Source organism: Piliocolobus tephrosceles, chromosome 1 (genome assembly GCF_002776525.5).
Source record: "Piliocolobus tephrosceles isolate RC106 chromosome 1, ASM277652v3, whole genome shotgun sequence".
NCBI classification, from domain to species: domain Eukaryota; kingdom Metazoa; phylum Chordata; class Mammalia; order Primates; family Cercopithecidae; genus Piliocolobus; species Piliocolobus tephrosceles.
This window is the reverse complement of record NC_045434.1, coordinates 62057764-62070253: the sequence shown is the minus strand read 5'-3', so window position 1 is coordinate 62070253 and position 12490 is coordinate 62057764. Positions and strand designations below refer to the sequence as shown.

The 12490-nt window shown below is 45.6% G+C and overlaps 1 protein-coding gene across 1 annotated transcript; it reads right to left on the bottom strand.

The window, feature by feature from the left end:
- Positions 1 to 8153: 8153 nt before the first annotated feature.
- LOC111522716 (60S ribosomal protein L26-like) lies at positions 8154 to 8613 on the bottom strand. Its single transcript, XM_023186874.2, has one exon. It carries the CDS (start codon positions 8586 to 8588, stop codon positions 8154 to 8156), a length of 435 nt encoding a protein of 144 aa, XP_023042642.1. The 5' UTR covers positions 8589 to 8613.
- Positions 8614 to 12490: the final 3877 nt, after the last annotated feature.

Here is a 12490-nt window from a genome sequence, read left to right as displayed (position 1 = left end):
ATGAACTCGAGTGGTTCAACAGGAATTCAAGCTGCAAGTGGCTGAAGAATGGGACTGAACTGTTGCGTTCCTGTTGCGGGAGTGTCTACTGAGATTTTCCCCGAAGGTCCCACAGGTGTGTGGAACAGTTGAGAAGGCCCTCAATGTATCTGCATGAGCCTCCTGTGAGGCAATGTCCATTTTTAGGTTATTTTTCAATTACAGTTTTAAAATTGCTGCTTAACTACTACTTTTCACTGGCCCTTCCCACCCTATAATCACAGATCCCAGGGCATTGTAGCAGAAATTCACAGTGCACAGTAAGATGGTCCACAGTGCTAAAGGATCAGAGGCAGACCACAGGAGCCCCTGAAACCACGGACTGTCACTAAACAGCATTCAGATCTCTTTGGCAAAGATAAAAATTCTCTCCTCTTCCCCTACCTCCCCAACCTCTGTGGAGGTGCTTTATACAGAGTCTCTTATTTTTTTGTTTGACCCTTTTCCAAGATGATTTCTTCCAATGCACTTAATTCATCACAGTGCCTGGAGCTGTCATGACAAAATAGAAGTGGGACTAAGGTACCAAAAGTTATCATCTCCAAAGTTTAAAATGAAAACAAAAGCAAACCAGACTGCTTATCTGTCTTGACCAAACACAGGTATGAGGTAGGGAGCATTAAAAATTAAATACCCTTCTGTGGTACCACCAACAAATCTAAAACCAGTCAACTTCTACCCAGTTCCAGAGCCAATAATGGAATTTTTCTATTATTGGAAAATTGTAACAGTACTGGAAAACAACTTTTCCAGAAAGTTTGGAGGGGCTGGGCAGGGTGGGCTCACACCTGTAATCCCAGCTTTTTGTGAGGCTGAGGCGGGAGGATTGCTTGAGCCCAGGAGTTTGAGACCAGCCTAGGCAATATAGCAAGACCATGTCTCTACAAAAAATTTAAAATTAACCAGGCATGGTGGCATGCGCCTGTAGTCCCAGCTACTTGGAAGGCTGAGGTTGGGGAATCACTTGAGCCCGGGAGTTTGAGACTGCAGTGAGTTGTGGTCATGCCACTGCACTCTAGCCTGAGTGACAGAGCAAGATCCTGTCTCCAAATAAATAAATAAATAAATAAGTTTGGACACACTCCGATATTCTTAGTCCCTTTCCCCAGAAAAAGGCTTAGAAAAGTTGGGTGATTTGCCTGAGACCACACAGCAAATCAAACTGTGAAAGTCCCCAAGTCACATCTGGTTGGAAGTCCCTTGCACCCGGTAGTAAACATGTTGTGATGAAGCAGACAAAGATAAACAGGAAAAGCCCTGCTGTTTCCCCAAGCTCCCACAAGCAGGCTGCCGCTGGGTTTTCTGCTCCTTACTGGGTCCACATTGCTGGGTTCAGTGGTATGTTTTATTGTGGGTGGGGGGCCGGGGGAGGGGGGGGAGAGAGAGAGAGAGAGAGAGAGACCTCCTTTTCTTGCACCTGATTCCAATTCTGGTTGAGGGCAGTTCGGCAGTTAATACCAAATGTAAAGTTGTTACTACATCTGCCCCTGGCCAGAATGAGGGCATTGCCAAAAAAGAAAAAAAAGAAAGATGATACAGGAGAGTGGAAACGAACAAGCTTAAGGCATACCTTAAGGCGTCCCTCTACAGAGACACTGCAGCCCCCATGCCATGATCAACCCATCTTCCTCATGAAGGCAACTGGGGGAATAAATGGCGAAAGCAGTTTCCACTGCTGTCCTGAGTTGGAGAGTGGGGAATTTCCAAGGCTGCCTCTCACAGACTCAGCTGAGGGTCTCATCTGGTCAAAGAATCAGGGTTTGCTGGACCGGTTCAGAATGAGGCTGAAGTCAGCAGCAGAAGGCTAGCCTCCTCCCCATAACAGCATTCAAGGGACCCCTTCCCCCTCACCATCTCACTTAAAACAGGAACTACACCTCCTGACCACATGGGATGGACTCAGGGGTGACAGCAGAGATATACACCAAGGACTCCCTGGGTCTGGCAAAAGCTCAAGCTTCCTGTGCAGAGACAGCCTATCCCACAGAGATCCTCCAGACATAAGGCTAGCCACGAAGCTCTGAAAAGGACAGCGGCAGAACCAGAGGTCAGATTTGAATAATTACTGCAAAATTTTAAAAATACACATAACAATAACCTAGTCGTCCCCCTTTTCACTCCTCCCCAAGGCACACAGACAGGTAACATACACAGGTAAGAGCACACACACTCACCTGCGCTCTGACTTCCTGACTCTGAGCCGCTCAGGCCAAATGAGGAATGTCATTGGCTTATTCTGGTGAGCTCCTTAGTGGCTGCTGCCATAGGATACAGGCTTTATTAAATGCAACGGAGTCCTTTCCGTTCCCCTAGCCCAGACCCCGCACCTTCTCTGGAGAAAATAACTGAGGCATCAATCTCCAAGGCATGTAAGTTCCTTCCTTGGGCTGACATCTCGCTCAGCCGGACGGTGAGCTGGCTTGAGAAGCCTGAGCCTGCAGTCCCTGTGGCAGTTCCGGCAAAGGTGCATTATTTATCTCAGCTGCTGTTTTAATTGATAGAGATATATTCAAGACAGCTCGCCAATTGTCTCGGCAACCTCAGGCCAGAAAATAAACAGCTCCATGTGAACAGTTCTTTCGGCTTCTGGTTCTAGCTGCCGTCTCAGCATGTATGCAACTTGAACTGAGGCCCCAAACCAGCCCAAGCACTGCTCCACCACCTGTCAGTTCTCCACCCTGGGGGTTGGTTCAGCAGCAGGCAGAGATCTCCAAGCACTATCTTAACCTCTGGCTCCACCTAACGGCAGGAAATCCACACCCCCTGTTCACAGACCGGCAAACTGAGCTTCATCCAGGAAGGCGCTCAAAGATCCCGATGGGGCGGGCTCACGCCTGTAATCCAAGCACTTTGGGAGACCAAGGCGGGTGGATCACCTGAGGTCAGTTCAAGACCAGCCTGGCCAACATGGTGAAACCCCGTCTCTACTAAAAATACAAAAATTGGCCGGGCGTGGTGGCGCGTGCCTGTAATCCCAGCTACTCGGGAGGCTAAGACAGGAGAATCGCTTGAACTCAGGAGGCAGAGGTTGCAGTAAACCGAGATCGCGCCACTGTACTCCAGCCTGGGCGACAGAACGAGACTCCGTCTCACGAGAAAAAAAAAAAAAAAAAAAAATCCCAATGGGTAGAGACTTACTCAGCAACGAAAACTAATGGTCACTTGCTGTCCACTTTTTGGTTAGCATCTTGGATTTCTCCAGCCCTTTGTCTGCGAATAGCACTTGACACATTATTCAAACAATCTCGGATGGGTGAGTCACTAAAACGTTTGCTGAATAATGGGGAACAAACACAGAGGCCTGAAATGGAGCTGAAAGACAGAGGCACAAATGGTACCTGACGTCCCCCCTGGGGTGCCAGTCAAGCATCCGCTCATCCTCTCTGACCTTTGCCTGACTTCCCCCCTCACTTGTATCCTGTTAAAAGCACTTCTGCGTGGAGTGGCGAGAGCTAAGTCGCGGGTTGGGCTTGCCGGGGGATGGTCTGCTCACCTTTAAATCAGGAGGCTTGCTTCGGGGACCTGGGTTGGGCGCCGCGGCAGCGCCAGCCTCTGAAGTTGGCCCGCCAGCAGAGTTAGCACCCGTGGTCTCCCCAGGCCGGAGGTCCGCGCCCGGCAGGTGGGAAGCGGCATCTTCCAGCCCAGCTCCATCCTCCTCGCCCTGTTGTTGCTGCAGCTCGTCCGATCTGCACCTCTTCATGTTGTATGTGGGTCGGCAAGGGGAATCTGTCCTTCCAGAGCGCCGTCTTGGGGAAGACCGCACCCCCTCTTATACTCAGAAATGAGGCCTGGGGTCTAAATTATTAACAAGGAGGGGAGATGGCAGACCACAATTTCTCGAATTAAAAAAAAAAATTCTTAAAGGCGGGTGAGGGAGGGGCGAGAAGGGGGAGCCTTGGTTATAGCTTGGAATAGTTCATTTCGACCTGGGGAGCGAAGACAGGTCACAGTCGAGGCTGGGCAGCAAGAGTCCTTGGGCAGTCATTGCAGGAGGGAGAAGAGAGACAACCCCCGGCCCCCAAACTTTCTGCTTCAGGGCACGGGGAGGACGGAGAGGAGCTGGGCGGCACAGCGCATCCCTCTCGGCCGGCCGGGCTGCGGGGCGAGGCGGGGCGCGGGGCAGCCGGCCGGGCAGGTCCTAGTCGGCCGCCCTCGGCGCCGGCTGCTGCTCCCGGCCCTGCAGCCGGCCCCTGCCCCGCATGGGCCGGCCGCGGAGGCCGCAGCGCGCCCGGCCCCCTCCCCGGCCCGCGCTCCCCGCTCCTCGCCCGACGCGCTGCCTGCTGCAAAGCCGCGGCCGCGGCCCGAGCCCGCGGCGAGCGCGCAACCTACCCCGCCCGGCTGCCTCCGCCCGGGAGCGGGAAGGCGAGGCTAGGAGGGAGTGACAGCGGCAACCGGCCAATGGGAAGCCCGCGAGGCTGAGGGGGAGTCGCGCGGCCACGTTTTTAGGGTTGGTTGCACCGTGCGATCCCCCAGGAGAGGGCTGCAGGGCGATGCTGCTGCGTTTTTGCATTGCAGAGAGCGGGCTGTCGCGCAGGGGCCGGGGCAGTGGGCGTGGGAGTCGCAGTTTCGGCGCCAGCTGGAGGGAGCCTGCCGGGGAGGGCTCGCCCGGGATTTCCTCTACCCATTCGCTTTATTTGGCGAGAAGGGGCACTAGAGGGATGTTTATTATCACTGCTTTTTGGGGCTCTAACTTTGCACTTTCTATCCATAAGGGAGACACCTATCCCCTCTAGGATACTTGGTCTGAGTTAAACCTATGCCTACATTCAGAGCTGCAAATGCTAAGGGGAGGGAGTGTTCTCTCCACATCGCCCCGTCCCCCGCTTTAAGTGCATATTTCTTAATGAGACTTTACTTGGCATAATATATGCTCAGAAATTGGGAAGAATTTCATATAAAAACACAATAACGTATGTGAGAGTTCTATACAAACTGCGAAGCAGCTTTTAAATAAGAAAGGGTATTAATGGCAGGAGGTTGCTACATATAGAAGTGTAGAAAAGGAATGCTGTCTCTCTCTGCATAAATCTCAGCCAAACTGCTGAGTAATCTGGAAGCAGAAGAGAGCAAACGTTGGGGTTACCAAGATATGGAGAGTAGTAATAATAACAACCCCATCTGAGTGTCTATTGTATGCCTCCTGTGGACACAATGGATTTTACTCATCCAGCAACTAGTGGTTCTCAAATTGTGGTCCTTGGACTAGCAGCTTCAGCATCACCCGGGAACTTGATAGAAATGCAAATTCTTGGCCACCAGCCAGACCTACAGAATCAGAAGTAGTGAGCCAAGAAATCTGTGTTTTGACAAGCCCTCCAGGTAATTCTGACACACGCTACCCTTTGAGAACCACTGGCCTACACAGTGAAGGGACCACATGGTCTCTAAAGGATTTTACAGTTTGCCAATCTCTTTCACACCCATCATGACATTGTAGCCTCACTTCAGTCTCACTAGTCGGAGTTTCTTGACTCTGCTCTGTCTTCTTCCCATTCCAACCACTCATTTTAATGTGTATCCTAGAAAAGACTAATTTGTTAAGAATTTACTTCAGCCAAGCAGCTACTTTCTAAACTAGGCAACTCCACTTATAGAAGATAGGAATTTAGGATGGGCTGGGAATGTAGAACCACCCCCCACATCTACCACAAAGAATCAAGCACAATGTGGAAACACAAAGCTATAAGCCTTTATTTAGCATTTTCAATGGTGAGGGGATGGCAGGATGCCAGTGTAGACCGTGGGCAGGACTAGACAGAACCGGAGGGGGCAGGTTCCCATGGTGCAAGGTTTCAAGCAGAGGAATATACTGCTCCCTGCCTGACTTAGCCCAGGTAAGTGCAGAGGCCCCAAAGACCCTGAGCAAGTCTTGAGGGGTACGCGGTGGCCAGCAAATGGTGAGCATGCATTGACACATGTTCATGACCTAACTTGAAGCCAAAGGAAAGTGAAGGGATTTGCTTTAAGGAAGGGATTTGGTTTCGTTTAAGGAAGCAGAGAGCATTATAATTTTGAATTATGCCTTGTTTCTATACTAGATAAAAGTTGGTCTTAAGTTTGATTTTTATATTATCATATACATACAGTATGACAGCCACATTTTCTACTTGCGGTCATATTTGCAAGGTATGATTCAGGTCAGCAAAAAAGTCTGTGGTGTGTTTCATAAAATCAGCTAATACTTTACATTCCATTTTGGAGAGGCAGCATAGCATAATGGTTAAGAGCTCAGGCTCTGTGGCCAGACTGGGGACAAATCCTAGCTCTGCTCTTCACTGACCATGTGAGTGGGAACAGGTTATCTAACCTCTTCCTGTTCCAGTTTCCGGGTTCTTCGGAAGTAGGGATAATGACAGTACCTACCGTACACGATGTTGGGTAATATATGTAAAGCACTTGGACATTGCCTAGCAAAGAGTGAAGGGCCATAGCTTTGACCACACATGTCATCCAGTTTCAAAAGCATTGCACATTTCACTCCAATGCTTCTATCTTCGGGAGTTCAAATGTGTCCCACTGATTTCTGAGTTTCACTGAGTGTCATATTATGGACACTTCTATGGCTACTGCCAAAGAAGTTTGGATGAGAAGTCTGTGTAGAGACTTGAGTGACCTATAACCACCAATTTGAAGCCAATGGCAAATTTTCATTAGCCTCCGTAAATTCTTGAGCACCTAAGAAAATCAGAACTTGAAAGCACTTTGGTTGGTTGAAATTTTGTTTACAGCATCGGATTATTCTATCGTTCTATGTTTCTTTGGGAAAATATAGGCACAAATTATGTTTTGATATTAAGATAAGACAAAAGTTTGCAGATACACAATGCGAGTGATTATATTTTCTATGTAGGAGTAGCGTTTCCATTCTGTTTTGGCACACTTAGTTAATTATAAGGAAATAACATGATTTAGTGGGAAGAATATTGGTCTTGGTGTCAGAAAATTCATGTAAGCATTCTAGTTCGGTTACTTCTTGTGAGCTTAACCTCTTTCACCCTCAGTTTTCTCATCTATAAACCGGGGCTAATGCTATCTATCTTCACTGGTTATTGTGAGGATTAAGGTAGATAATGCATGTGAAAATGCTTGACACATGGTATATGTGCAGTAAACCTAAGTGAAACAAAAATAATTAACTTGGTCAAGCTCCCCGTATGCCATATGAGAAAGAATTATCCCACTAAGCTGAATGCTTTTTGTGAACAGAAATCCCAGTTAAACTAATGAAAGGGAGCACTCTGGTATTATCAAATTTGCTAAACCAATAAGTATATAAACAAGAAGTATAAAGGGCAGAATTATGGAATCCTGCTCTCTTGTCAACACCCAGTTCATTTAGTTTGATAAATGGTTGAAGCTTTCATTATAGAGGATAAGGTGCCAAGATCAACAAAGTGTAGAGTAGGGTTTTGTTTTGTTTTCTTTCTTTTTGTAAAAGCAGTTAGGTCTGAAAAATAAAAGGCTTCTCTTTTTGCCAATAGTAAGAAGCTTGCAGATTATCCAAGGCAATTCTATGTCCTATTCCATAGCAATACTTAAAAAAAATTTAAACATCAAATGGATAAGTGGTTATCAGTGTGCTATTTTAAGGTTTAACATACTGACTAGAGTGATTCAAAGGTAAAAGTACTTTCTAGAGGGACTAGATATAACAATTTTGGTCACTGAATTTTGATACCAATATCATTGCACATACTCCTTTGTTAATGTAATTCTCTTCCCTTTTTGTTGGAGATGACCACTTCCACTCAATGCACTCCTTAAAAGAAATTGAGTTCTGTTGGATTAGGAGTAGTAAACTATGCAAATAATGCTTAGGAAGATTGTCTGGATTGTTGACGTTGTCACAATCCCACCACCTAAGTACAGGCTTTTTATTGGCTATTGTAAAAGGAAGGGAGGACCAGGAAGGCTCTGTATCACTCCTGATTGGAGAAAGCTCTCAGCCTAAACCAAATTTTATCCTATTTTTTTTACTTGAAATGTACTCAGCAGCATTTCCCACATTATTACCTTTTCCCATATTATTCCATATATTATTGGCCATACTCCATATGTTTAAGTAAACTTTTTTTTGTTTCAAGTTTTAATCAAAGCTTTTACATAAGATTACTTTATTCCTGCATCTTCTCAATTGTTTCTTTCTTGTATTTGTCCTTTTCCTTTCCTACTTGGCGAGATTTGGCTTTCTGTTCAAGGATCTTTTTGCAGTCTTTGTCCAGTTTTAGCCTAGTGATAACCGCCTTGCTGGGGTGAATGCCTGTGTGGACAGTTGTGCCATTAGCCTTTTCCCGCTGCACCCGTTCAATGTAGATAACATATTTCTTCCTGTAAACCTGCACTACTTTGTCAATTTGCTGACCTTTATAGTGTCCTCGTACAACCTGAACATCATCCTTTCGGAGGGGCATGGATCGCACGTTGTACTTCTGTCTCAGCTCTTTGGAAAGAGGGGAAGACATAATCTTCCTGCGAATGTGGGAAGGTGCATTGAAATGCCTTTTGCGATTCTTGCTTCGGTCGGAAGTCACAAAGGGATTAAACTTCATTTTGGCCGCTCCTGCTTCGGTGATGGCCGCAAAAGGCTTAACTAAACATTTTAAATGACTGCTTAATGTTCTGTCAACTGAAGATATCATGGTTTAACATACTATCCACCTTATTCTTTGACATAATTTTTTGCCTTTAGAAATAAAGCTGCCATTACTATATTTATGCAGAAATTGTATACATTATTTCATTCAAAACACAGAATCCCTGATACCAAACTGGCAACCTTTTTTTTTTTTTTGAGATGGAGTCTTGCTCTGTTGCCCAGGCTGGAGAGCAGTGGTGTGATCTTGGCTCACTGCAACCTCTGCCTCCTGGGTTCAAGCGATTCTCCTGCTTCAGCCTCCCAAGTAGCTGGGATTACAGGCATCTGCCACCACACCTGACTAATTTTTTGCATTGTTAGTAGAGACAGGGTTTCTCCATGTTGGCCAGGCTGGTCTTGAACACCTGACCTCAGGTGATCTGCCCGCCTCGGCCTCCCAAAGTGCTGGCATTACAGGCGTGAGCCACCATGCCTGGCCCAAACTGGCAATGTTTTAAAGGAGTAAGCAAACCCAAATTACTAACCTTGTGATCATTTCTCTCACAGCAGCCCTAAGACTTACACAGGAAATTCCAATGTCTGTTTCATTCCTGGGGTGGGTGAATCTCCTATCTGTAATATGAAACAGCAGGAAGTTCCTGCTTCTTATTTCAGGTAGGATTCATATTCTTTATTCTGGTTGCTTCTCTGTAATGGGAGAAAAAATGATAATCATGGCAATGAACAGAGGAGGACTGTGAAGCGTAAAATTAAACCCTGATTGTACTACTATGTGTGAAAGCCTGGGACTGGTAAAATGGCTGCTTTGTGCCCTTTCCCATCTCTATAGGGAATCCATACAAACCTCTGGACAATCTGTTACTTAAAGCTGAAAATTCTAGACCTTAAAAAGAAAGAGAAAATATCAGCTTTGCTCAGAGATAATCGATTGTTTATTATTTTACATCTGAAAATAAATATCTATGGGCAGTTCTATCTATAATCCTATGTAGTACTTTTAGATGTAATAGTAAGAGCAAGTCTCCACCATTTAAAGAGAACCGCAGGTGTTCAACGTTTTGCTAGGAACCTTGTGAACACTCTCCTGAAACAATCCTACAAGGTAAGTGTTATTCCTACTCTACAAATGAGAAATAGGCTTAGAGAAGTTACAGCACTTACAAATAGGTCCAAGATCTGTGCTGAGCTCCGTTTGACTCTAAAGCAAGTGTGTTCAACCCCCAGCCCACGGACCGCATGCAGCCTAGTACGGCTTTGAATGAGGCCCAACACAAATTTGTAAACTTTCTTTTTTTTTTTTTTTTGAGACAGAGTTTTGCTCTTGTTGCCCAGGCTGGAGTGCAGGGGCGCAATCTCAGCTCACCACAACCTCTGCCTCCCGGGTTCAAACGATTCTCCTACCTCAGCCTCCCAGGTAGCTGGGATTACAGGACACGCCACCACGCCCGGCTAATTTCATATTTTTAGTAGAGATGGGTTTCTCCATGTTGGTCAGGCTGGTCTCGAACTCCTGACCTCAGGTGATCTGCCTGCCTTGGCCTCCCAAAGTGCTGGGATTACAGGCGTGGGCCACCGCGCTGGGCCTGTAAACTTTCTTAAAATATCATGTGGCCTGGCTTCATGTTTCTTAAAACATCATGTGGCCTGGCTCCAGCCTGGGCAACAAGAGCAAAACTCTGTCTCAAAAACAAAAAACAAAACAAAACAAAAAACCCGTCACGTACTCAGAAGCATTTTCAACATTATTACATGTTTCTCTACTACATTTTTCCTTTTTTTTTTTAAGCTGGCCGGGCGCGGTGGCTCACGGCCTGTAACCCCAGCACTTTGGGAGGCCGAGGCGGGCGGATCTCAAGGTCAGGAGATCGAGACCACAGTGAAACCTCGTCTCTACTAAAAATACAAAAAAAATTAGCCGGGCGTGGTGGCGGGCGCCTGTAGTCCCAGCTACTCAGGAGGCTGAGGCAGGAGAATGGCGTGATCCCGAGGGGCAGAGCTTGCAGTGAGCCGAGATCGTGCCACTGCACTCCACCCTGGGGGACAGAGCGAGACTCCGTCTCAAAAAAAAAAAAAAAAAGCTTATCGCTATCATTAGTGTATTTTATGTGTGGCCCAAGATAATTCTTCTTCTTCTTCTTCCAGTGTAGCCTAGGGAAGCCAAAAGATTGGACACCCCTACTCTAAGCCTGAAAGCCTAATAGCTCACCTTTTCACAACTATAATTTTGAGTCACTTTATGGTAAGTAATATTCTAATTAATATTAGTCTGCAATTCAATAGCGCTACATTCGTTCACATATATTTTTGAAACACATATCGTGTACAAAGGCTTTATAATACACTTGTGGAGGATATAGAACAATAAAAGATATTGGTCCTGCCTTAAAGTCCAGTTGGGGAGATGAGATACAGACGAAATGTCAATTAACAACACAAGATTGAAATGGTAATGCCTGCCAACACTCCAAGGGGAGCTAATTAAGTATCAAGGTCCGGAGGAGAGAGAGAGCTCTGTGAGGGATCAAGATGACTCCCCAAAAGAGGTATTTTCACACATTCATCCATATCATGAATGTTAAAAGGATAAAATATTCTTTAGGATGATTCTCATTCTTTTAAGTAAGGAAGAACTAAATATCATCTTGAAAATAGAACATTCAACATTTGGATCTCTTTAATTATATATCTGCATGCTCTAGAGTTGTATGACATATTAAAATGGAATTATTTTTCTTCTCTTTATTCTCTGAGACTGTAGGGTAGTCTTTCTAAAAGTATGGTTCATGGACTACCAGCAACATAATCACCTTGAAATTTAGTTATATATGCAGCTTCCCAAGCCCCATTCTAACCTGATAGAAACCGAATTTCTGGGGGTGGAGCCTGAAACTCTGCTTTTTAGACATGTTTCCTAAGTGATATATGTACACTGAAGTTTGAGAACCACTGATGTAGGGGAAGACTTGGTTGATTACATTTGTTGATTTATTAATTAGTTGAGCACTTACTATATGCATAACACACCTTCCCATTTAGTCCATAAAACAAACTTTGTGGCCAGGTGCAATGGCTCACGCCTGTAATCCCAGCACTTTGGGAGGCCAAGGCAGGTGGATCACGAGGTCAGGATATCGAGACCATCCTGGCCAACATGGTGAAACCCCATCTCTACTAAAAATACAAAAATTAGTCAGGCATGATGGTATGCACCTGTAATCCCAGCTACTCAGGAGGCTGAGGCAAGAGAATCACTTGAGCCCGGGAGGCAGAGGTTGCAGTGAGCAGAGATCGTGCCGCTGCACTCCAGCCTGGCGACAGAGCGAGACTCCGTCTCAAAAACAAAACAAAACAAAACAAAACAAAACAAAACAAAAAACTTTGTGGGTTAAGTATCATTTTACAGTATCGAAACTGAGGCTCCAAGAAGATATAAAACTTGCCTTAGGTAACCTGGCTAAAAAGAGATGGCCAGACCACTTCGGCTTCCTTTCAATGTCCATACTTTTTCTGTAATACCTACTGTACTGTTAGCCTAGACTATGTATAGTCTAATTATAGACTAATAATAACAACTATCATTTGAGTTCCTAATAATATGCCATCTAATTTAGATCTAAACCTTTCAATAGCCTCAAATGGTATTCTTGCCATGTAAGATAACTAAGATAGAGACATATTAATATATAATCTCAATATCACCTTCCACCAGTTGGAATAGAGCTTTCTTATTTTAGTGTGACTTTTCCTTACTTTCACTTCTTCCTGACAGTCCCTGAAACCTTTTCAGCTCTTTCAGGACTTCCTTTTGTTGGTGTCCTGGAAGGACCCGCTGAGGCAGGAGAATCGCCTGAACCC

Excerpts from the sequence above, each read along its gene's own strand:
- LOC111522716 (XM_023186874.2), bottom strand. The coding sequence starts at position 8,588 with ATGAAGTTTAATCCCTTTGTGACTTCCGACCGAAGCAAGAATCGCAAA.